Source organism: Rhinoraja longicauda, chromosome 32 (assembly GCF_053455715.1).
Source record: "Rhinoraja longicauda isolate Sanriku21f chromosome 32, sRhiLon1.1, whole genome shotgun sequence".
NCBI lineage: Eukaryota > Metazoa > Chordata > Chondrichthyes > Rajiformes > Arhynchobatidae > Rhinoraja > Rhinoraja longicauda.
The window spans coordinates 648,008-672,607 of record NC_135984.1 but is presented as its reverse complement, the minus strand read 5'-3'; the positions used below and the strand labels follow the sequence as shown (position 1 = coordinate 672,607).

Here is a 24,600-nt window from a genome sequence, read left to right as displayed (position 1 = left end):
GGCTGATTAAAACATCAACCTGCACATCTTTGGGATCTAGGAAGAAACTAGAGCACCCAGACTAAACCTAAATGGTGATGGAGAGAACGTACAAACTCCACACAGACAGCACCCAAGGTCAGGATTAAACCCGGGTCTCTGGCACCTTGAGGCAGTACCTCCACTAACCCCCCCGATTGGAGTTTGGTAATCAATGGTGAAAATACATTTAAAAGTAAATGTTCAGGGTAGGGAGCTGAAGACACTTGAAGCATTGCTCAGTGCATTGGAAAGGTGTCCCAAATGGCCTTCAGGTGCCCAAGCCTCAATGAAGGTCAACTGTTGGGAATTACATGGGCAACATCTTCAGAGCATCATCTGATTTACATTCCTTTCTCTTCTTTTTCCCAGAACAGTTGCTTAGTCATCAGCCAGCTGAGGGAGATCACGGGAATCCATAACAACCAGCTGCTGGAGAAGGCCGTCCAGGTCAGTGTTCCTCTCCCTGCTGCAGAAGCCACAAGCCATGGTGGACAGCGTTTGAGTCTGAAGTGATTCGTCTCCGCTCAGTTTCCCAACATACTCTCCTCCTCCACACACTGGTGTCTAAGTTCTCAGCCACCTTCCCTGACAGTTAACTGCTCGACATAGACAATGGAGGGTCTGCACATGTCCCCACATGGGAGGGAGAAGGTTCACTTTCTGAGAATCCAGAACCGTCTAAACCAAGCCTGTGGGAGTTTTCAGTTTTCTGGGGCATCATTTAATAGCCACTCTTCAAGGTAGAATGTGTTAACAATGTTATCAAGTGTTCCCGCATGGTCCAACACTATTCAGGTCAATTATTTCTGTGCTAATGTCAATGACATGTAGCTGCAAGTCAATGAATATTTGTATGGCAGAGATAGATTCTTCATTAGTAAAGGAGTTTAGGGTTATGGGTGGAGGGCAGGATAATGAGGTTGAGAGGGAGATTAGCCATGATTGAATGGCAGGGTTGACTTGATTGGCCAAATTCTGCTCCTATCACTTATAAACTGGGTAAAGGCAATGCCAAGTGTCAATACCAAATGCTTTGTGGTATCTAAACCATCACCAATGTTGACCTGTGGGCACACAGGAGGATGCCACAAGTTTTGCTGGGAATGTAACTGGAATTACAGTCACCCACACAAAGCATGTGCAAAACATGTCCACTCTCAGGGTAGAGCAAGATCCCACAGACAGAGCCAGATAACAAGGGACATGACCCATTCACAACAACCTGGGCGATAAGATCACAGCTAACTCATGGCCCCTTGTGGCAGATGCTTGAAACTGCAGCCATGTTGTTGTGTGAGCTCAGAGAGAACTCCATCAAAGTTTCTAAAACACTTCAAGTAGAACCAATTGCTTTTAAATCCTTTGGCATTCTGGTATTGGACTTTTCCCTAATTTCAACCGCAGTTTTTTTTTAATAGATAATAAGAAGCTAGATGAAGCATTAGTTAACAATCGAGGCAATAAAAAAAAGCCCATCAATGCCTCTGCCCGGTCCATCATAAGTACTCACCTCCCCACATCGATCGCCAACCACAGGTACTCACCTGGCCACATCGATGGTCCACCACAGGTACTCACCTGGCCACCATCGATCGCCAACCACAGGTACTCACCTGGCCACATCGATGGTCCACCACAGGTACTCACCTGCCCACATCGATGGTCCACCACAGGTCCGGGAGCAGAGCAAGGACGCCCGTTGGCTGAGCAGTAAAGTAAGTGCTAATTACAGTTGAACAGGCAGTTTAAAAAGAGCGCCAAAAGGAAGCTAGTAGTCAATTTGAAAAGTCCGGGAGCAGAGCAAGGACGCCCGTTGGCTGAGCAGTAAAGTAAGTGCTAATTACAGTTGAACAGGCAGTTGTGAGAACAGGCAGTGCCCAGTGAGAAAAGTGCGAGTCTTTTGCTGCGAGTCTTCGGCGAGGAGGCTGAGGTGAGGAGGATACAATTGTTTTAAGCCAGAGCTGGTTATAGGCACAAGGTGATGGCGGAAAAGTTGGTGCAGTGTGTTTCCTGCAGGATGTGGGAAGACAGGGACGTCGCTGGAGCTTCTGGGAGCTACACCTGCAAGAACTGTGTCCAGGTGCAGCTCCTGAAGGGACGTGTGGTGGAGTTGGAGAGGCAGTTGGATGACCTCAGGGCCATCCGGGAATGCGAGAGTTTCCTCGACAGGACCTATTGTGAGGCTGTCACGCCAAGGGTCCAGGTCGAGCGAAGGTGGGAGACTGTTTCAGGGGGGAGTGGACGTGGACTACAGGAGACCCCAGTGGCTGTGCCTATTGCAAATAGGTATACCCTCTTGGGAACTGTCGGGGCAGAAGACGTTTCCAGTCCGAGTGGCGGACCTGTTGGCAAGGATACTCGACAGGGGAGACCGAAGTCTGGAAGAGCCGTAGTGGTCGGTGACTCCATAGTCCGAGGGACGGACAGAAGATTCTGTGGCAGCAGGAGGGACTTGAGGATGGTCTGTTGCCTCCCTGGTGCCAGGGTTCAACACATCACAGACCGGCTTCAGAAAATCCTAGTGAGGGAAGGCGATCAACCTGAGGTCGTTGTGCACGTGGGCACGAATGACGTCGGGCGGAAGAGGAAGGAGGTGCTACAGCGGGAGTTTAGAGAGTTGGGAAAAACACTGAGAAGTAGGACGTCGAAGGTGGTTATCTCTGGACTGCTACCGGTACCTCGTGCTGGTGAGGCCAGGAACAGAGAGATAGAGGGTATGAATTTATGGCTGAAGGACTGGTGCAGAGAGCAGGGATTTAGATTTCTGGACCACTGGGATCTCTTCTGGGCTAGGGGTGACTTGTACAAAAGGGACAGGTTGCATCTTAACAGCAGGGGGACAAACATTCTGGCAGGCAGGTTTGCTAGTGTGACACCTGTGGCTTTAAACTAAGTAGTGGGGGGGAGGGGTTAACAAATTGTGAATATGAAGATGAGGTAAAAGGGAATACAGGAGATATTGCAAAAGACTCTCGGAAGACTGGGAACAGAAGCTCTAGAGGGGAAAAGAAATTAAGGGCAGGGCCAATTGTGAACGATGTGAGAGGGGAGGTAAATACAGAAGTTAAAGTGTTGTACTTAAATGCGCGTAGTATAAAAAATAAAGTGGATGAGCTTGAGGCTCAGTTAGTCATGGGCAAGTATGATGTTGTAGGGATCACTGAGACATGGTTACAAGAGGACCAGGGCTGTGAACTGAATATTCAGGGGTACACAACGTATAGAAAAGACAGACAGGTGGGCAGAGGGGGTGGGGTTGCTCTGATGGTAAGGAATGATATTCATTCCCTTGCAAGGGGTGACATAGAATCAGGAGATGTTGAATCAGTATGGATAGAAATGAGAAATTGTAAGGGTAAAAAGACCCTAATGGGAGTTATCTATAGGCCCCCAAACAGTAGCCTCGACATAGGGTGCAAGTTGAATCAGGAGATAAAATTGGCGTGTCAAAAATGTAATGCTACGGTGGTTATGGGAGATTTCAACATGCAGGTAGACTGGGAAAATCAGGTTGGAAATGGACCCCAGGAAAGAGAGTTTGTAGAGTGCCTTCGAGATGGATTCTTAGAACAGCTTGTACTGGAGCCTACCAGGGAGAAGGCAATTCTGGATTTAGTGTTGTGTAATGATCCTGATCTGATAAGGGGACTAGAGGTAAAAGAGCCATTAGGAGGCAGTGATCACAACATGATAAGTTTTACTCTGCAAATGGAAAGGCAGAAGGGAAAATCGGAAGTGTCGGTATTACAGTATAGCAAAGGGGATTACAGAGGCATGAGGCGGGAGCTGGCCAAAATTGACTGGAAGGAGGCCCTAGCAGGGAAGACGGTAGAACAGCAATGGCAGGTATTCCTGGGAATAATGCAGAGGTTGCAGGATCAATTTATTCCAAAGAGGTGGAAAGACTCTAAGGGGAGTAAGAGACACCTGTGGCTGACAAGGGAAGTCAAGGACAGCATAAAAATTAAGGAGAGGAAGTATAACATAGCAAAGAAGAGTGGGAAGACAGAGGATTGGGACTCTTTTAAAGAGCAACAAAAGTTAACTAAAAAGGCAATACGGGGAGAAAAGATGAGGTACAAGGGTAAACTAGCCAATAATATAAAGGAGGATAGCAAAAGTTTTTTTAGGTACGTGAAGAGGAAAAAAAATAGTCAAGGCAAATGTGGGTCCCTTGAAGACAGAAGCAGGGGAATTTATTATGGGGAACAAAGAAATGGCAGACGAGTTAAACCGTTACTTTGGATCTGTCTTCACTGAGGAAGATACACACAATCTCCCAAATGTTCTAGCGGCCGGAGAACCTAGGGTGATGGAGGAACTGAAGGAAATCCACATTAGGCAGGAAATGGTTTTGGGTAGACTGATGGGACTGAAGGCTGATAAATCCCCAGGGCCTGATGGTCTGCATCCCAGAGTACTTAAGGAGGTGGCTCTAGAAATAGTGGAAGCATTGGAGATCATTTTTCAATGTTCTATAGATTCAGGATCAGTTCCTGTGGATTGGAGGATAGCAAATGTTATCCCACTTTTTAAGAAAGGAGGGAGAGAGAAAACGGGTAATTATAGACCAGTTAGTCTGACATCAGTGGTGGGGAAGATGCTGGAGTCAATTATAAAAGACGAAATTGCTGAGCATTTGGATAGCAGTAACGGGATCATTCCGAGTCAGCATGGATTTACGAAGGGGAAATCATGCTTGACAAATCTACTGGAATTTTTTGAGGATGTAACTAGGAAAATTGACAAGGGAGAGTCAGTGGATGTGGTGTACCTCGACTTTCAGAAAGCCTTCGACAAGGTCCCACATAGGAGATTAGTGGGCAAAATTAGGGCACATGGTATTGGGGGTAGGGTACTGACATGGATAGAAAATTGGTTGACAGACAGAAAGCAAAGAGTGGGGATAAATGGGTCCCTTTCGGAATGGCAGGCAGTGACCAGTGGGGTACTGCAAGGTTCGGTGCTGGGACCCCAGCTATTTACGATATACATTAATGACTTAGACGAAGGGATTAAAAGTACCATTAGCAAATTTGCAGATGATACTAAGTTGGGGGGTAGTGTGAATTGTGAGGAAGATGCAATAAGGCTGCAGGGTGACTTGGACAGGTTGTGTGAGTGGGCGGATACATGGCAGATGCAGTTTAATGTAGATAAGTGTGAGGTTATTCACTTTGGAAGTAAGAATAGAAAGGCAAATTATTATCTGAATGGTGTCAAGTTAGGACGAGGGGGAGTTCAACGAGATCTGGGTGTCCTAGTGCATCAGTCAATGAAAGGAAGCATGCAGGTACAGCAGACAGTGAAGAAAGCCAATGGAATGTTGGCCTTCGTAACAAGAGGAGTTGAGTATAGGAGCAAAGAGGTCCTTCTACAGTTGTACCGGGCCCTGGTGAGACCGCACCTGGAGTACTGTGTGCAGTTTTGGTCTCCAAATTTGAGGAAGGATATTCTTGCTATGGAGGGCGTGCAGCGTAGGTTCACTAGGTTAATTCCCGGAATGGCGGGACTGTCGTATGTTGAAAGGCTGGAGCGATTGGGCTTGTATACACTGGAATTTAGAAGGATGAGGGGGGATCTTATTGAAACATATAAGATAATTAGGGGATTGGACACATTAGAGGCAGATAACATGTTCCCAATGTTGGGGGAGTCCAGAACAAGGGGCCACAGTTTAAGAATAAGGGGTAGGCCATTTAGAACGGAGATGAGGAAGAACTTTTTCAGTCAGAGGGTGGTGAAGGTGTGGAATTCTCTGCCTCAGAAGGCAGTGGAGGCCAGTTCGTTGGATGCTTTCAAGAGAGAGCTGGATAGAGCTCTTAAGGATAGCGGAGTTAGGGGGTATGGGGAGAAGGCAGGAACGGGGTACTGATTGAGAGTGATCAGCCATGATCGCATTGAATGGCGGTGCTGGCTCGAAGGGCTGAATGGCCTACTCCTGCACCTATTGTCTATTGTCTACTCACCTGCCCACATCGATGGTCCACCACAGGTACTCACCTGCCCACATCGATGGTCCATCATGAGTACTCACCTCCCCACATCGATCGCCAACCACAGGTACTCACCTGGCCACATCGATGGTCCACCACAGGTACTCACCTGCCCACATCGATAGTCCACCACAGGTACTCACCTGCCCACCATCGATGGTCCACCACAGGTACAAGTTAGCCAGCATCACCAACGACCTACACCATCCTGGCCACACACTCATTTCATTCCTGCCATTAAGATGAAGGTATAGAAGTTTGAAAACCATGCCCACCTGGTTCAGGAATAGCTTCTTCCCAACACCATCAGTACTCACCTGGCCACCATCGATCGCCAACCACAGGTACTCACCTGGCCACATCGATGGTCCACCACAGGTACTCACCTGCCCACATCGATGGTCCACCACAGGTACTCACCTGCCCACATCGATGGTCCACCACAGGTACTCACCTGCCCACATCGATGGTCCATCATGAGTACTCACCTCCCCACATCGATCGCCAACCACAGGTACTCACCTGGCCACATCGATGGTCCACCACAGGTACTCACCTGCCCACATCGATAGTCCACCACAGGTACTCACCTGCCCACCATCGATGGTCCACCACAGGTACAAGTTAGCCAGCATCACCAACGACCTACACCATCCTGGCCACACACTCATTTCATTCCTGCCATTAAGATGAAGGTATAGAAGTTTGAAAACCATGCCCACCTGGATCAGGAATAGCTTCTTCCCAACACCATCAGTCTATTAAACGCCACAAACACCAACCTAACTACAAACTACAAACTGTCATAGTTATACTCGGGACTTTGGGCTTTTACACAAAGTGCTGGAGTAACCAAGCGGGTCCATCATCTCTGGAGAACGTGGGTGAATAAGTGACGTTTCTGGTTGAGACTCCAAAACGTCACATATCCATGTTCTCTGGAGATGCTGCCTGACCCGTTGAGTTACTCCAGCACTTTGTGTCTTTTTGTGTATGAACCAACATCTGCAGTTCCTTGTTTCTACTCCTAGTTGGTGCGTTTTTGGTTTGTTTTGCATTAATATTTTTATTTATTGAACATTTTGTTATCTACAGAAGGTATCACAAAATAACACAACCTGTTATCTACAGATGTGTTATGCTGTGGCAAGTAAGAATTTAATTGTTCTGTTTGGATATATAAGACAATTAGACACCCTTGTTTCTTGAACAAATCTGTTAATTCATGTTTAATTCCACTGGTTAGAGGAGGAACATTCACAGGACGCCCAGACATAACTCTGGAGTATTACCAAAGGCTTCCCCCCCACATTATTGAAACACTTTTCAGCACATGTTCCCTTTCACCCAATTTAACATACTTTCACAACAGTCAGGTGACAAGGGAAGTGTGTGGCAGGGTGGCTATACTACTGCACCAGAGATCCAGGTTCGACCCTGACTACAGGTGCTGTCAGTACAGAGTTTGCACATTCTCCCTGTGACCACATGGGTTTTCTCCGGGTGCTCCGGTTTTCTCCCACATTCCAAAGACATGCAGGTGTGTAGGTTAATTGGTTTCTGTAAATTGTCCCTAGTGTGTGTAGAGTACTGTCAGTGTACCGGTGATCGTTGGTCGGTGTGGGCCGAAGGGCCTGTTTCCATGCTTTATCTCTAAACTAAACTAAACGAGGCCTGAGCGGTTCCCTGTCTAATGGGAAATACAGGAATTTAAACAGTTACATTTCTGTGGATGACATTGTGAAACCAGGTGTGATGGAAGCACGTTTAGGTGCAATGAATCCCCTGGGAATTGTAAGCAGACCTGTTGGCATTTCCTGCTTTTTTTCTGGTTCATAAGTTCTAGGAGCTGAATTAGGCCATTCAACCCATCAAGTCCACTCTGCCATTTAATCATGGCTGATCTATCTTTCCCTCAAACCCCCATTCTCCTGCCTTCTCCCCATAACCCCTGGCACCCGCACTAATCAAGAATCTGTCCATCTCCGCTTTAAAAATACCCATTGATGGCCTCCACAGCCATATGTTGCAATGAATTCCACAGATTCACCACCTCTTACTAAAGAAATCCCTTCTCATCTCCTTCCTAAAGGTACGTCCTTTTATTCTGAGGCTGTGGCCTCTGGTCCAAGACTCTCACTTGTGGAAACATCCTCTCCACATCCACTCTATTCAGGCTTTTCGCTATTCGATGTTCCAATGAGGTCCCCCCTCATCCTAAACTCCAGCGAGTACAGGCCCAGTGTCGTCAAATGCTCATCATATGTGAACCCACCCATTACTGGGATCGTATTGACGTATTGATCATGAGCGTGCTGACTTGTTGCTGTAATCTTTAACATGGTCACTGCCTGCCCCCTCTATTACAGATCAGTGGTGGAGACATCAATCAGGCGGTGAGCTTTCTCACTGGGGAAAGTGCCAGGGAAGCAGATGATGAATCGTCGGCCAATGAGGCTGAGAATGAGAGTAACAGAGCCACAGATAACCAGTCACGGGCCAGTAAGTATTTATGCCTGACGTTTGCAAGCTAGGTAGCTGGGACTGCCGCGAATCATGACCCCAACCAATACCAACTCCATACACTACATCCTTGAGGGGCAGGGCTTGCATTTGCTATTCAGGTGCGTTTAAACAAATTTGGCAGGAGAAAAGGGGAGGTGCAACGAGACCTAGGTGTGCTTGTACATCAGTCACTGAAAGTAAGCACACGGGTACAGCAGGCAGTGAAGAAAGCTAATAGAATGTTGGCCTTCATTGCGAGAGGATTTGAGTTTAGGAGCAAGGAGGTCCTTCTGCAGTTGTACAGGGCCCTGATGAGACCACACCTGGAGTATTGTGTGCAGTTTTGGTCTCCTAATTTGAGGAAGGACATTCTTGCTATTGAGGGAGTGTAGCGTAGATTCACTAGGTTAATTCCCGGGATGGCGGGACTGACATATGTTGAAAGAATTGATCGACTGGGCTTGTATTCACTGGAATTTCGAAGGATGAGAGGGGATCTTATAGAAACTTATAAAAAAAATGAAGGAATTGGACATGCAAGATGCAGGAAAAATGTTCCCGGTGTTGGGGGAGTCCAGAACCAGGGGCCACAGTTTAAGAATAAGGGGTAGGCCATTTAGAACTGAGATGAGGAAAAACATTTTCACCCAGGGAGTTGTAAATCTGTGGAATTCTCTGCCACAGAAGGCAGTGGAGGCCAATTCACTGGATGTTTTGAAGAGAGAGTTAGATTTAGCTCTTGGGGCTAACGGAATCAAGGGATGTGGGGAGAAAGCAGGAACGGGTACTGATTTTGGATGATCAGCCATGATCAAATTGAATGGTGGTGCTGGCTCGAAGGGCCGAATAGCCTTCTCCTGCATCTATTTTTCTATGTTTCTAATAGAACACTGGGAATATGTTGGGGGATGAGGAATGATCAAATGTAGAGGGAAAGATGGTCAGTCCACTACACAGAACAGAACAGACTGGTCAGTTCATATTGTCAGGTGTACCGAAGCACAGTGAAAAGCATTTGTTACGTGCTAACCAGTCAATGACGATACATGATTACAATCGAGCCACTTACAGTGTCATCAGAAGGTTAATGTGTGCAGTGTTGGCATTGGCAACTCAACATGATGTTGCCATCTCCTCTCTGGTCCCTGAGTCTGACACTTTCAGTCTAAACAATCTCTGGTTGGTGAGAATGATTATTCAGAAACCTCTCCGTGCCCTTAATGGTGGTTAAAAAGTGTGTAGGTCATCTTATCAGACTTTGCTGGACTTTATCTTGCACTAAACGTTATTCACATTATTCCCTTTATCATGTGTGTGTCTACAGTGGACGTTTTGATCGTAATCATGTATTGTCTTTCCGCTGACTAGTTAGCATGCAACAAAAATCTTTTCACTGTACCTCTGTACAGCTGATAATAAACTAAACTCAAGCTTAAAACAGGGTTGAACAAATGAAGTCTGGTTATTTTGGCCCCTTTCCCCATTCTATAAGCCAGGCCTCGGGTACATTTCCACTGTGTCTTTCAGGTGTCGTCGATCTGACTGGTGATGAAAAGGAGGACCTGCAAAAGGCCATCGCTCTGAGCCTGAGGGAAAGCAACAAGAAGGAAACTGAGACCGAGGATCAGGACCCTGACCAGTACGAGAATCAGGACCCTAACCTGTACGAGAATCAGGACCCTAGCCCATACGAGAATCAGGACCCTAGCCCGTACGAGAATCAGGACCCTAACCCGTACGAGAATCAGGACCCTAACCCGTACGAGAATCACGACCTTAGCCCATACGAGAATCAGGACCCTAGCCCATACGACCCCCATACACAAACTGGGACCGCCGAGAATCAGGCCCCTTACTCGTATGGACCCCATACACATCCTTGTCTAGCATTGGCCTGGAGGTCTGGGCTCGTAATTGCTATTCAGGTGCATTTAAAATAATTTGGAAGGAGAATAGAACTGTGGGAACATGTTAGGGGATGAGGAACGGTCAAATGTGGAGGGAAATCCTCAGACCATGACACAGTTCAGACAGACTTCATGAGATACTGGGCAGGAAAGCAAGGCATGATAGGGCCTGTTTTATCGGAAGTTTTACAAGTAAACCAGATGAACTTAAAACATTGATTGGCACATGGGAATATGATGTTAACTTTGAGGAGATGTGATTGAAAGATGGTCAGGATTGGGAAGTCAGCATTCCGTGATATCCAATCTGCAGACACAGCGATGTGGGGGGCTTGGGCTGTCAATGGGTGGGGGGCTTGGGCTGTCAATGGGTGGGGGGCTTAGGCTGTCAATGGGTGGGGGGCTTGGGCTGTCAATGGGTGGGGGGCTTGGGCTGTCAATGGGGGGGGGCTTGGGCTGTCAATGGGGGGGGGCTTGGGCTGTCAATGGGTGGGGGGCTTGGGCTGTCAATGGGTGGGGGGCTTGGGCTGCCAATGGGTGGGGGGCTTGGGCTGCCAATGGGTGGGGGGCTTGGGCTGTCAATGGGTGGGGGGCTTAGGCTGTCAATGGGTGGGGGGCTTAGGCTGTCAATGGGTGGGGGGCTTAGGCTGTCAATGGGTGGGGGGCTTGGACTGTCAATGGGTGGGGGGATTGGGCTGTCAATGGGTGGGGGGCTTAGGCTGTCAATGGGGAGGTGACTCTAATATTTCTCATAGGGTCCATTCCCGCAGTAGGTGGAGGAGACCTAGAAACCTCCTCAAATGAAGCGATGTACTTTAGAAACACATTCCAACTGTGTCTTTGCTTCACAATGTTGCCATCATTGCTTGTGCCACTGCTGCTTTTACTGTTGAGATGTGATGCCTCAGTTTTTCCAGTAAGACCAGCATTGCCCTTGAGATCTGGAATCTGCCCCGTCCTTGCACACCACCCACTTCCACCGCTGTAGTCATGTCTCTTTATGTAACTTGTTCCCATGTCCCTGAACATAATTTTGCTGGTGTTCACTGCGAGGTGATGGGATTGCCCCCTTGCTTTGCAGAACAGGGGATGTGAATGGTGGTGAGAGCAAAGCTGGGTTGAAAAGAAGGAGGTGTGAAGCCTGGGGGGATTCCCCCAACCCACACGATCGCAAGCGGGACGACAAATGGCCTGTGGGTCTCAAAAACGTGGGCAACACCTGCTGGTTCAGTGCCGTGATTCAGGTAACGAGCGTGTGAATCAGTGTGGTCAATGTGGTACAGTGCGTTAGTGTGAACCAGTGTGGTCAGTGTGGTACAGTGTGTTAGTGTGAGTCAGTGTGGAACAGTGCGTTAGTGTGGTCAGTGTGATTCAGGTAACGAGCGTGTGAGTCAGTGTGGTCAATGTGGTACAGTGCGTTAGTGTGGACCAGTGTGATTCAGGTAACGAGCGTGTGAGTCAGTGTGGTCAATGTGGTACAGTGCGTTAGTGTGAACCAGTGTGGCCAGTGTGGTACAGTGCATTAGTGTGGGTCGGTGTGATTCAGGTAACGAGCGTGTGAATCAGTGTGGTCAGTGTGGTATACAGTGCGTTAGTGTGGTCAGTGTGATTCAGGTAACGAGCGTGTGAATCAGTGTGGTCAGTGTGGTATACAGTGCGTTAGTGTGGTCAGTGTGATTCAGGTAACGAGCATGTGAATCAGTGTGGGCAGTGTGGTACAGTGCGTTAGTGTGGTCAGTGTGATACAGTGCGTTAGTGTGAACCAGTGTGGTCAGTGTGGTACAGTGCGTTAGTGTGAACCAGTGTGGTACAGTGCGTTAATGTGGGTCAGTGTGATTCAGGTAACGAGCGTGTGAATCAGTGTGGTCAATGTGGTACAGTGCGTTAGTGTGAACCAGTGTGGTCAGTGTGGTACAGTGCGTTAGTGTGGGTCAGTGTGATTCAGGTAACGAGCGTGTGAGTCAGTGTGGTCAGTGTGGTACAGTGCGTTAGTGTGGGTCAGTGTGATTCAGGTAACGAGCGTGTGAATCAGTGTGGTCAGTGTGGTATACAGTGCGTTAGTGTGGTCAGTGTGGGGGGGGTCAGTGTGGTCAGTGTGGGGGGGTCAATGTGAGGGGTCAGTGTGATTCAGTGTAATCTGTGGGGTGTGTTTCAGCTCCATTATGTTCTCCAGCTTTAACGTCCGTTAATGTTTTGTTTCAGTCGCTGTTCCAACTGCCCGTGTTCCGTCGCCTTGTACTGAGCTACAAGGTGCCACAAAATCTACACGAAACCTGCAGAAGCCACACTGTAAGTTCATGAAGGAAAAGCAAAGATTACAATAATGGTTCACAAGCTGTGGGAGTGGAGCGGGTGGGGGAGACGGGAACAGGTTATGTTGTTAATGAAGATATAAAGATGCTTAACTAGCTGGCGACAATGGAATGTATAAGAACTGTCAGATATAGAGAGAAGGCTGAAGAGTAGAAACCTTTAAAATTGTAAAGGTATTTGGTATTGCTGAGCGAGAGATGATCTTCCCATATTGACCTGACAAGTTTGACATAGAACGTAAAATAGTCAATGGTTAGTCCAAAAACAGAGTTGGCAAGATTCTTTCCTTCAGAGGAATATTGAAACAATACTCCTTCACTGTATATACAGTTGTATACGGCATATGCCACACATACAGTGCGTGTAATGTATTCTACATTGGGATGTAGAACATCTGGCAGTGGCATGAAGCAATTGAGGCCGATAGCATCGTTGTCATGTGGGGGAGCTGCATGAACCACGAGAGAAGAGAGTGACTTGGATAGAGTGAGGAAAGAGGAATGAGGGGAGACCTCTGGGCAACATTAACACCAACACAGGGAGTTGGGCCAAATGTTCCGCTCTATCAAGGGGCATTCAATGAAAGAAAGTATTGATTAGTTAACATTAGAAACTCCTTTAGTCGGGTGGACTAAACCAGAACCTGGTTCTGTATCAAAAGGAAGAATGGGAACACTATGGACCATTCTGTTTCCTAGCATCTCTAATGGGCAGTGTAACAACCAGTATCCTTGCTCCTCCTCACGACACTTTCATGTAATGCCCACTGTTTAAAAAAAAAATCTAAAACATTTAATATACTTTTAACGTGTTAATCAGAATCTCATCTTTTGGAAAGCTGCATTTGTACAGTGATAATGAACATTTCATTGCATTTTAGGAATTGTTCTAATTGTAAAGAAGAATGAGTAAAATTATCCGGATGTTAGCGAAGTTCATTATCAATATATCGAGATTGATTGTATAAAGGAACTGCAGATGCTGGTTTATATCGAAGATAGGCACAAAATGCTGGAGTAACTCAGCGGGACAGACAGACTGAAGAAGTCTGAAGGACTCGACTCGAAACATTACCCATTCCTTCTCTCCAGAGATGCTGCCTGTCCCACTGAGTTACTCCAGCACTCTGTGAAACGTCACCCATTCCTTCTCTCCAGAGATGCTGCCTGTCCCACTGAGTTACTCCAGCACTCTGTGAAACGTCACCCATTCCTTCTCTCCAGAGATGCTGCCTGTCCCACTGAGTTACTCCAGCTTTTTGTGTCAATCTTTGGATATTTTTGCACATCCTTTCAACCAGGGCTGTGGAGCTGATACCCAAAACATCCGACTCCAACTCCAACTCCAACTCCGTGATTTCTTGTGTCTCCGACTCCACAGCCCTGTTCTCAACCCACTGAATGAACATATTTCACTATATTTCAGTCCTTAACAGCTGACCCTTTATATCAGGGGACAGTTCTCAACCATTCAGCTTGCTGTATTTTGGTAATCTTCATACTGAAGGAGTATTACTTGTTTTTGTTTTGAATTCTTTGTAATGAAACCACCTCCCCTATTTTAAAATCACGACCCTAATTTAACAAAGTGAGTAATTGGGTTTGGTCAGACAGAGCTTGTAACCCTCTCCTCACAGAGGATCGCTCTTTGTTGCCATTCAGTGAACCTCCGCCAGTTATTAGACTTTCTGTTTCTAGTGAAAAGTTGAACTGCAGTGTCACCAGGAATGAACACGGGCTTAAATGATCGAAGGTAACTTCTATGAATCACCCCCTAGTGACAACAAATTAATTCACCACATTTGGAGCCCTCCTGCACTTTGGAAATGGTTCATTTTGGAGAACATGTCATGGCTGTGTCTAGCAATGTTGAGCAGTTACTCTAGCCCCTCTTGGAGAGTGTATTCAGCCTGGGGAGCACCTCTAAATGTGTTATTCCTCAAACAGGAGCGGCGAAACTTGGCCTTCATGCAGGAACTCCGCTGCCTGTTTGCATTGATGGTTGCCTCCAAGCGCAAGTACGTCGATCCATCAAGTGCAGTAGAACTCCTGAAAGATGCATTTCGGTCAAGTGAAGCACAGCAGGTGAGTCTGGGAATCGCAGTTACTCCAGTATTATAGAAACTATCTCAGCACTGGTGGATAGAGTGAGTAATTGAACAAAAGTTACAACTGCTGGTAAATGTGGAAACTGCTGGGATGGTTTGGTGAACTGTAACATGCCTGGTCCAGAATGAGAGGTTAACTTTCCCTGTGGACTTGCCACAGCCACTGATGTTTCAGGAGTTGTTCTACGTCTTGGTAAGCATTGACAGCATTACCTATCTTTAATAATGCAGAATGCCCAGTCTAAGTATGCGTACTGTTTCGTACTGCCCTGTGGGCTATTAGTATGTGTACTTTTTCGTACTGCCCTGTGGGTTATTAGTATGTGTACTGTTTCGTACTGCCCTGTGGGCTATTAGTATGTGTACTGTTTCGTACTGCCCTGTGGGTTATTAGTATGTGTACTGTTTCATACTGCCCTGTGGGTTATTTCATGCATTATCCGTTACTGACTTATTTGCTTCTCAAAGTTTAAGCAATGTTTTATCCATTTGCAGTTATAACGTAGCTGTCTCAGTATTTATAACTGCACTGATCTGTACAACATAACTGGAGATATGGAAATGTTTTCAGACCTATTTCATCTTCTGAGAAGGAGTTGTTAAGTGAAGTGTGAAAGATCCTGACTTGGCAAGGTTGGTTCCACTCGTAGCTCCTGAAACAATGATTAATGTTTGACCACAGAACACACGCACACACACACATACACACTTGTGTGTCGTACTGTTAAATGGTGCAGTACATGTGAAGTTTCTATGTTGCAGTACATGTGATGGTTCTATGTGCAGTACATGTGAAGTTTCCCTTAGGCTGAGACATGGACTATGATCCTATTTGTTCCTGTTAGCAGTTCAGTTGAGTATTACCATGTATTAATATTTTCAACATTTTGGTGATATGAACCTGTTTAGGTTGGGATATCGGAGCTGGGATTGCCCTCTATTTATGTTGCCAGTTTCACAAAGATGGCAACAGTTTCTTCTTTGAATCATAATATTAAGGGGTTGAATCCCAACAGGCCTTTGTTGACTTACTTTAGGCCAGCGAGCCCGTGTGCAACAGAGGCAATGCGTCTGCCCACAGGTGCCATCTTGTATTGATGTTCAAGTTGGAAGCAGCTGGGTTGTGTTGAGCAATTGTGAAGATGAGATCAGATGACCTGCAGAGCCTTTGTGTGGTCCAGCTTGATAATACTCCATCATTACACCTGTCTCTTCTCTTCACCAGGATGTGAGTGAGTTTACACACAAACTCTTGGATTGGTTGGAGGATGCTTTCCAGTTGACAGTGAGCCCAACGTAAGTTCAGCTCCATGCACCTGAGTGCTCTCTGTACGTGAAGGGCCTCAGCAGAGGAACTTGCAGGCAGCAGATTCCGCTTCAATACACCTTGTATTTAAAATGAAAATAAGAATGGGAATACCATAATCGTGCTTTAGTTTAGAGATACAGACGGAAACAGGCCCTAAGCCCACCGAGTCCACGCCGACCAGCGATCCCCGCACACTAACACTATCCTACACACGGGACAATTTACAATTAAACCAAGCCAATTAATCTACAAACCTGTGATCTTTGGAATATGGGAGGAAACTGGAGATCTCACGGAAAACCCACCGGCAGTCAGGATCGGACCTGGGTCTCTGGTGCTGTGAGGAAGCAGCTTTACCACTGTGTCACCGTGCCACCCCTGCTCTTATCTACAATCATTTTTCAAAATTATTAAGAAAATTGGTACAGATTTCATCGGGAACATATTGCAGTTTCTTTACTGTTGGTATAAACTTTACAAAGCTTCTCCATGTGCATAATCAATACCGCCATTTGGCACATCACATCCAGTTGGAAAGACTGCCATTCATCAATACTATCCACTTCCAGCCACCTGAGCAATAATATTCAAGTTCTCACTGCTCCCCCCATTGATGCCTCTTATCATAAGACATAGAAGCAGAATTAGGCCATTTGGCCCATCGAGTTTACCATTCAATCATGGCTGATCTATCTTACCGTGACAAACTAATTCTCCTGCCTTCTCCCTGTAACCTTTGACACTCTTACTAAGTATCAATCTCTGCTTTAAAAATACCTAAAGACTTGACCTCCACAGCCATCTATGGCAATGAATTCCACAGATTCACCACCCAAAGAAATTCCTCCTCATTTCCTGTCTAATGGTATGTCCTTGAATACTGAGGCTGTGCCCTCTGGTCCTAGACTCTCCACACTAGTCTCAATACTGAGGCTCTGCCCTCTGGTCCTAGACTCTCCCACTAATGGAAACATCTCCACATCCACTCTATCCAAGTCTTTCACTCTTTGGTAAGTTTCACAGAGATTCTACCTCATCCTTCTAAACTCCAGCGAGTATGGAGAGGATGTTTCCACTAGTGGGAGAGTCTAGGACTAGTCACAGCCTCAGAATTAAAGGACATTCTTTTAGGAAGGAGATGAGGAGAGATTTCTTTAGTCAGAGGGTGGTGAATCTGTGGAATTCCTTGCCACAGAAAGCTGTGGGGGCCACGTCAGTGGATATTTTTAAGGCAGAAATAGACCGATTCTACATTAGTCCGGGTGTCAGGGTTATGGGGAGAAGGCAGGAGAATGGGGTTCGGAGGGAGAGATAGATCAGCCATGATTGAATGGCGGAGTAGACTTGATGGGTCGAATGGCCTAATTCTGTTCCTATTCCTTATGACCTTATGAGTCAGCCGTTCCAGTACCTGTTGTAAGACCGTCATTTATTTTGCATTTTCTCTCAATCAACTATTAATAGAAATCTCTTGAATGCTTAAATATATTTATATTTTAAATTCTACAGAAATTTACACAAAAAGACTCAAAATCCAATGGTGGAACTCTTCTACGGAACATTTTTGGCTGAAGGCATTCATGATGGTACAGATTCCATAACACTATTTGTCAATGCGTTCCATAATTGAACAAATTGCATTTATTCTGTGATTTCTCTATGAATTGCTTGTAATTGACTGTTGGGAGTCCAAAGGCTGTAAATCGCATCTAGTGGGCTGATAATGTACAAGAGCTTCTGTATCTTATGGTTATAAGGATCTTTTGGCAGATACCTCTGACACATGTACAGGGTTTATTCACAAAATGCTGGAGTAACTCAGCAGGTCAGGCAGCATCTCAGGAGAGAAGGAATGGGTGATGTTTCGGGTCGAGACCCTTCTTCAGACTGAACTTATACACATGTACAGGGGCCAGGCAGATACCTCTGACACATGTACAGGGGCCACTGTCTCCATGTGGGACCCTCTACACATTGCCTGAGGAAACTTTCCTGAACAATGTGACAAATTCTGCCCTGTTTTTAATCTTTTCAACTATGACAGTCTCAATGTTGGGAAAGTTAAAATCTCCTACTATGACAACCTTATTAGTCCTGTAGCTGCCTGCAATCTCCTGACATTTGCTCGACTAATTCTAGTTGACGTTTTGAGGGCCTGTAGTACACGCCCATCAAGGTGACCAATAGGTTTTTTTATTTCTCAGCTCCACCCGTGTAGCGTCACTGGGCGAACCATCAGTAATGTTGTCTCCACTACATTCCCATTGAAATGTGAGCGTTTGAGTGTTTCTCTGAGTGCTTGCTGCCACCCTGTTGAGTCAACTCTGCTTCATGAAGCCACATTAGAGACGTTTTTTCCTGGCACTTTTACAGGCAAGATGTTCTCCAATATTGAAGCGTTCGGACAGTATCCTCTTCAGGTTAATGGCTTTGACGATCTCCACGAGTGCCTAGAAGGAGCCATGGTGGTCGGAGAGATTGAAACGCTGCATTCTGATCAGTCCGTCAGATCTGGCCAAGAGGTGAGAACAGCAGTGCTGCCCACGCCTGCCCCTCTCTGTACTGCGGTTATACGTTCAATCATGGGAGGGGAAATAAAGCATCTGGTGAATCGAGGAAACCTCTGGCTAACTTCCGCTGTTTGGAAGCTGTTTGGTTAATGATCCAAACTCTTCTCTTCTATCTCGGAAATACCACCAGAAGCACAACACTGGGGCTTTCAGGACCTGGCTTTGTCCGCTGTTCGTGCTTCCTCCCCACTGCTCACCCCCTTGTGCCCTGAACTTCACCCATAACTGACCACTCATTTCATTGCTATGTTGAAGGACCTTGTCAAAGGAGCAGGAGATATGTTTGCAGAACAATAATGATTCCATTTTATTTGAGAGATGAAAATCAATATCAATGCACCAGATCTTTTCTTCCTAACCTTCCAGATTAATTCATGAACCAACATGTTTCTCTCCTAAGGTTCCCATGAGCAGAAGTCCACATGAAAACTGTCGTGTATTTATCTCTGCCTTTCCTTTTGCAGAACTGGTTTACAAAACTGCCTCCTGTATTAACATTTGAACTCTCTAGATTTGAGTTCAATCAGTCCTTGGGAAGGCCGGAAAAAATCCACAAGAAACTGGAATTTCCTCGCATTGTTTATATGGACAGGTGAGTTCAACCATGTCAGTGCGATGTATTCATGGGGAATTAATGACTGTTGGAAATAAGGTGGCTACCTTAAACAAAAATCACAGAAGGACATCTGTGTGAGTAAAAAATCAAAGTACTGCAGAAACTGCCAGCCAGGCAGCCTCTGTGGAGAGAAATGGATAAATGAGATCTCCGATTGGGACCCTTCTTCAGACTAATGGAACGGTCCTGACCCAAAGATCATCTGTCCATCTCCTCACCAGACGCTGCCTGTCCCATTGTGCAATGTCAGCATGATCTGGGACAGGGGCAAGTCTTACAGGAAGGTAGATTGTAATTGTCGTGAACCGTATGGTTTTGGTCGCTTGGCAGGCATTGCATGGCCTTCACCTTCTGCGTGTGTGCCCATAGGTACCTACACAAGAACAAGGAGCTTACCCGCAGCAGAAGAGAAGAGGTGAAGAAGCTGAAAGAACAATCAACGGTCCTCCAGCAGCGATTGGAGAGGTTACTGCCTTCATTTATTCTTAACACGTAGACCATTCGGCCTGTTGAGCCTATCCTAACTCTCAGAGGAATCCAAGCAATCCTCATGTTATTTTCCTGTATTCTATTCTCTCACTCGTGCCCATTAACGAAGCCCTGCCCACCCCCACACCCATCCCCATCCCCACCCCCACCCCACCCCCACACTGGGTTAAAGATGATCAGACTAGAATGATTACTGTGGATGGTGATTTTGAACGCTTAATATATTCCTTATGCTTTACAGGGGGTATAAACTAAATGGGATTCATTAGTCTATCATAAGTTGTGCAGAGGCTGGGAACTATGCTGGTAACATTCTGCTGCCTACGCAGTGCCTGGAGTTAATGCAGGTTAATGCAGGTTAATGCAGGTTAATGCAGGTTAATGCAGGTTAACATTGATGGGAATGATCATCAGAGACTGGTTAGAGAATGGACAAAAGTTGAGAAACTGGGTGAAAAGAAAAATGGATGGATCGTGATGGCAGAGTGTAGATGGCAGAGAGTAGATGGCAGAGTGTAGATGGCAGAGTGTAGATGGCAGAGAGTAGATGGCAGAGAGTAGATGGCAGAGAGTAGATGGCAGAGTGTAGATGGCAGAGTGTAGATGGCAGAGTGTAGATGGCAGAGAGTAGATGGCAGAGTGTAGATGGCAGAGTGTAGATGGCAGAGAGTAGATGGCAGAGTGTAGATGGCAGAGTGTAGATGGCAGAGAGTAGATGGCAGAGAGTAGATGGCAGAGTGTAGATGGCAGAGTGTAGATGGCAGAGAGTAGATGGCAGAGTGTAGATGGCAGAGTGTAGATGGCAGAGAGTAGATGGCAGAGAGTAGATGGCAGAGTGTAGATGGCAGAGTGTAGATGGCAGAGTGTAGATGGCAGAGTGTAGATGGCAGAGTGTAGATGGCAGAGTGTAGATGGCAGAGTGTAGATGGCAGAGTGTAGATGGCAGAGTGTAGATGGCAGTGTGTAGATGGCAGAGAGTAGATGGCAGAGAGTAGATGGCAGAGTGTAGATGGCAGAGTGTAGATGGCAGAGTGACTGATCAGAAAGCAAAGATGGTTCACTCTTAATTTACTTGATTTCCACTAGTTTAATCATAAAACATGTTTTGCAGCTTAATGTTTGAATTGGAATTATTGTAAATGGTAAGAGATCGCTTGCCAATTAAATCTGTTTGCTTTGTTCTATGAGCTTGCAGCCTGTGCAAACAGTTTATACATAATAATATTTCATTCATAATTAACATTGTCAGCGCTAAGAGGAATAATCCATCTTCTCACGGTGTAACTGAATGGCCTCATTGTCCGCAGGTTCCTACCGAGGAACATCACTCTCCTAAGCTTTGACATCCTTCCCCGAGTTAACATCTGTAAGGAGCACAGGGGAGGCTGGAGTTTATTCCCCCCCAATTCTGTCTGTTCCTTGTCAGTGTGAAAGAGGACACCTTTCCCAGCCTTCCCAAGGACCGATTGAACTCAAATCCAGAGAGTTCAATGGTCAACACGGGAGGCAGTTCTGTAAATCAGTTCTGGGATGGAAATACACCAGGGTTTTCAAGTGGACTTCTGCTCACGAACACCTTGAGAGGGAAGCTTGTTGGTTCATGGATGAATCTGGAAGGTTGGGAAGAATTGTGGAAGGCCTTCTCCAGGGGAGGTATGGATAAATGTATCTGCTGTGAAGGGTTTGAAACTAAGGTGTCATTAATGTACAATAGTCAATAACGTAAGCAATAGGAAAGATAGAAAAACATTTGTATCAGCGAAGGGTTAATTTGGAAGGTGAAATATGGAACTCAATAACACAAGGTAACAGCATTGCAGTAAATTACATGATGTATTTAAGAAGTTTAATACATGGTTAAAAAAAAAGAAAGAAGATAATGCTGATTGAACCAAACGGGTCAATATTGACTTTTCTTCTCCACATAAACCACATAAACCTGTCCTGGTCCATTTCAATGTTTTATTTCTCGGCTGTAATTCTATGTTAGTGTTTTTCCGTTATCCCTGTTGAATGTTTTCTTCCTTGTGTTTTGTGGGTACATGACCTACGGGTCAGGACACACTGGGTTTCCGCTGTTGAATGTTTTCTTCCTTGTGTTTTGTAGGTACATGACCTACGGGTCTGGACACACTGGGTTTCCGCTGGCCGACATGTTGCAGTATGTCTGGGAGTTTGCCAGCACTAAACCATCCATCATGCCCCCAACACAAGACACAGTGACTACCCCGCCCCCAAAGTCACCAGCCGACCCTCGCCTCGCCCTGCCAGGGCACACCAGGTAGTACAGATGGAACGCGAGCAGCTACTTATGTCAAAGCTTGGCGCAAAGTCAACGGTGAGACAGTTGATGCACCAGTGTTTGGGTCTGAACGTTTAGCAAGACCAAGAACACTGACTGCCAGGAAAATTAACCGTTTGCCCAAAAGCTGAAATTTGACAGTGTATTTTGTAATTTGTTCCCAGAATAATAATAATAATAATAATAATAATAATATTCATTTATTGTCATTGCAACGAGTACAACGAAATTAAAAAATAGCCAATCCTGACGGTGCGTACAAACATATATGCAATAAATGCAAAAACAAATAAATACATAAATACAATTAAATACAATTATATGACCGATTTTTTAACGGTGTTGCCTAGTGCAAGGTAGTGTTCAGTTCTCGTATGGCCCTGGGGTAAAAACTGTTCTTAAGTCTGTTTGTTCGGGATTTGATCGACCTGAAACGTCGACCAGAGGGCAGATGAACAAAAAGACGGTGGCCGGGGTGGGATGGATCTTTTATTATTTTGCCTGCTCTACTGAGGCAGCGTAGGCTGAACAGGTGCTCCAGGGAGGGCAGTGAGCAGCCGATGATTTTCTGGGCCGTCGTGATGACCCTCTGAAGGGACTTCCTGTCCTTTTCTGAGCAGCTGGCATACCATGTGGTTATACAGTATGCCAGCACACTCTCGATGGAGCAGCGATAGAAGGACAACATGAGCTTCTCCTGCAGGTTGGTTTTCCTGAGGATCCTCAGGAAGTGGAGTCTCTGCTGTGCCTTCTTTACTGTGGTGATGGTGTTGGTAGACCAGGTGAGATCCTCTGCGATGTGCGTACCCAGGAACCTGAAAGCTGGTACCCTTTCCACACAGACCCCATTGATGTAGAGTGGGTCGTAATCTCCACTGGTTTTTCTAAAGTCAATTATAAGTTCCTTTGTTTTGGAGGAGTTCAGGACCAGATTGTTCACTGAACACCATGCTGCCAGCCTTTGGATTTCATCCCTATAGTCTGTCTCATCTCCTTCTGAGATGAGTCCAACCACAGTCGTGTCATCCGCGAACTTGATGATGGTGTTGGTGGGATGGGTGGGGGCGCAGTCGTGAGTGTAGAGGGAGTAAAGGATGGGGCTCAACACACAGCCCTGTGGTGAGCCGGTGCTCAGTGTAATGGTGGAGGAGAGGTGAGGGCCTATTTTGACTGTCTGGGGGCGGTTGGTCAGGAAGTCCTTGATCCATTGGCAGATGGTTTGGGAAAATCCAAGGTCGGAAAGTTTGGTGACCAGTCTGCTCGGGATGACCGTGTTAAAGGCAGAGCTGAAGTCGAGGAAGAGCATCCTCACATAGCTCCCCTGGTGTTCAAGGTGGGTCAGTGCAGTGTGAAGAGCAGTGTCGATGGCATCCCCTGTAGACCTATTTGCTCTGTAGGCAAACTGGTGTGGGTCGAAGGTGGGTGGGAGGCTGACTTTGATGTGCTGCAGGACCAGTCTCTCGAAGCACTTTGTGATGACCGGTGTGAGTGCTACCGGACGGTAGTCGTTAAGACCGCTGATGACAGACTTTTTCGGCAGTGGGATGATTATGGCGGACTTCAGGCAGGGAGGGATGGTGGATTTTAAAAGGGACAGGTTGAAGATTTTTGTGAAGACCTCAGATAATTGGTCTGCACATTCCCTCAGCACTCTGCCCGTCACACCATCGGGGCCTGCAGCTTTCCTGGGATTCACTGCTCTGAGCACGCGCTTAACATCATACTCCTGCACAGTGAAGGTGTTGCTGTCAGGTGCTGGAGAGGGTGTAATGTCTGCCACTGTAGCTTTCACCTCGAAACGAGCAAAGAAACAGTTAAGTTCCTCAGCCAGCGAGGCGTCGCCGTCGGCAGTCGTGCGGTTGCTGGTCTTGTAGTTGGTGATGTGCTGGATGCCTTGCCATACCCGCCGTGGGTCATTGTTGGAAAAGTGGTCCTCAATCTTCCTCTTGTAGGACGCTTTGGCATCCTTGATGCCTCTCTTCAGGTTGGTTCTAGCAGCACTGTATAGAGCTCTATCACTAGACCTGAAGGCGGTGTTACGGTCCTTGAGGAGAGACCTGACTTCCTTTGTCATCCACGGTTTTTGATTGGGATACAACCGGATGCGTTTGTCGACGGTGACATTGTCAACACAGTTTTGGATGTAGCAAAGTACAGTTGATGTGTACTCCTCCAAGTCCTGATCCTCAAAAATATCCCAGTTGGTCCTGATCCATAAACCACCTTGGACATGCCTGCCGATGGTCTAATGTGATCACCACTACATTTATTGCTGAGCCACAGTTAGCCAGTGAGAGAGAGAATGGTGATGAGCCTTGCTCCTGACCTGCTGCTGTTGGGTAGGGAGCTCCTGATCCATAAACCACCTTGGACATGCCTGCCGATGGTCTACTGCATAAGCTGGGCTGTTGGGAGTTGTGCTGGTGTGATGGGTTTGTGTGTGTGTTTCTGGTTGGTGGAGGTCA

General features: G+C 46.4%; 1 protein-coding gene across 3 annotated transcripts in view; it reads left to right on the top strand.

The window, feature by feature from the left end:
* Positions 1–392: 392 nt before the first annotated feature.
* The window catches only part of usp28 (ubiquitin specific peptidase 28), a 44,134-nt gene continuing 19,926 nt past the window's right edge, over positions 393–24,600 (top strand). For 2 of the 3 annotated variants that reach the window (XM_078426976.1, XM_078426974.1), the window contains exons 1-12: positions 393–468; positions 8,387–8,519; positions 10,050–10,233; positions 11,511–11,673; positions 12,632–12,718; positions 14,689–14,826; positions 16,075–16,145; positions 17,668–17,744; positions 18,532–18,680; positions 19,193–19,320; positions 19,714–19,809; positions 21,941–22,114. In XM_078426976.1, coding sequence (XP_078283102.1) covers positions 14,710–14,826; positions 16,075–16,145; positions 17,668–17,744; positions 18,532–18,680; positions 19,193–19,320; positions 19,714–19,809; positions 21,941–22,114 — 812 coding nt within the window. In that variant the 5' untranslated portion in view covers positions 393–468; positions 8,387–8,519; positions 10,050–10,233; ... (1 more) ...; positions 12,632–12,718; positions 14,689–14,709. The remainder of the gene's footprint in view (positions 469–8,386; positions 8,520–10,049; positions 10,234–11,510; positions 11,674–12,631; positions 12,719–14,688; positions 14,827–16,074; positions 16,146–17,667; positions 17,745–18,531; positions 18,681–19,192; positions 19,321–19,713; positions 19,810–21,940; positions 22,115–24,600) is intronic. The other variant, XM_078426975.1, reaches the window with a different exon arrangement.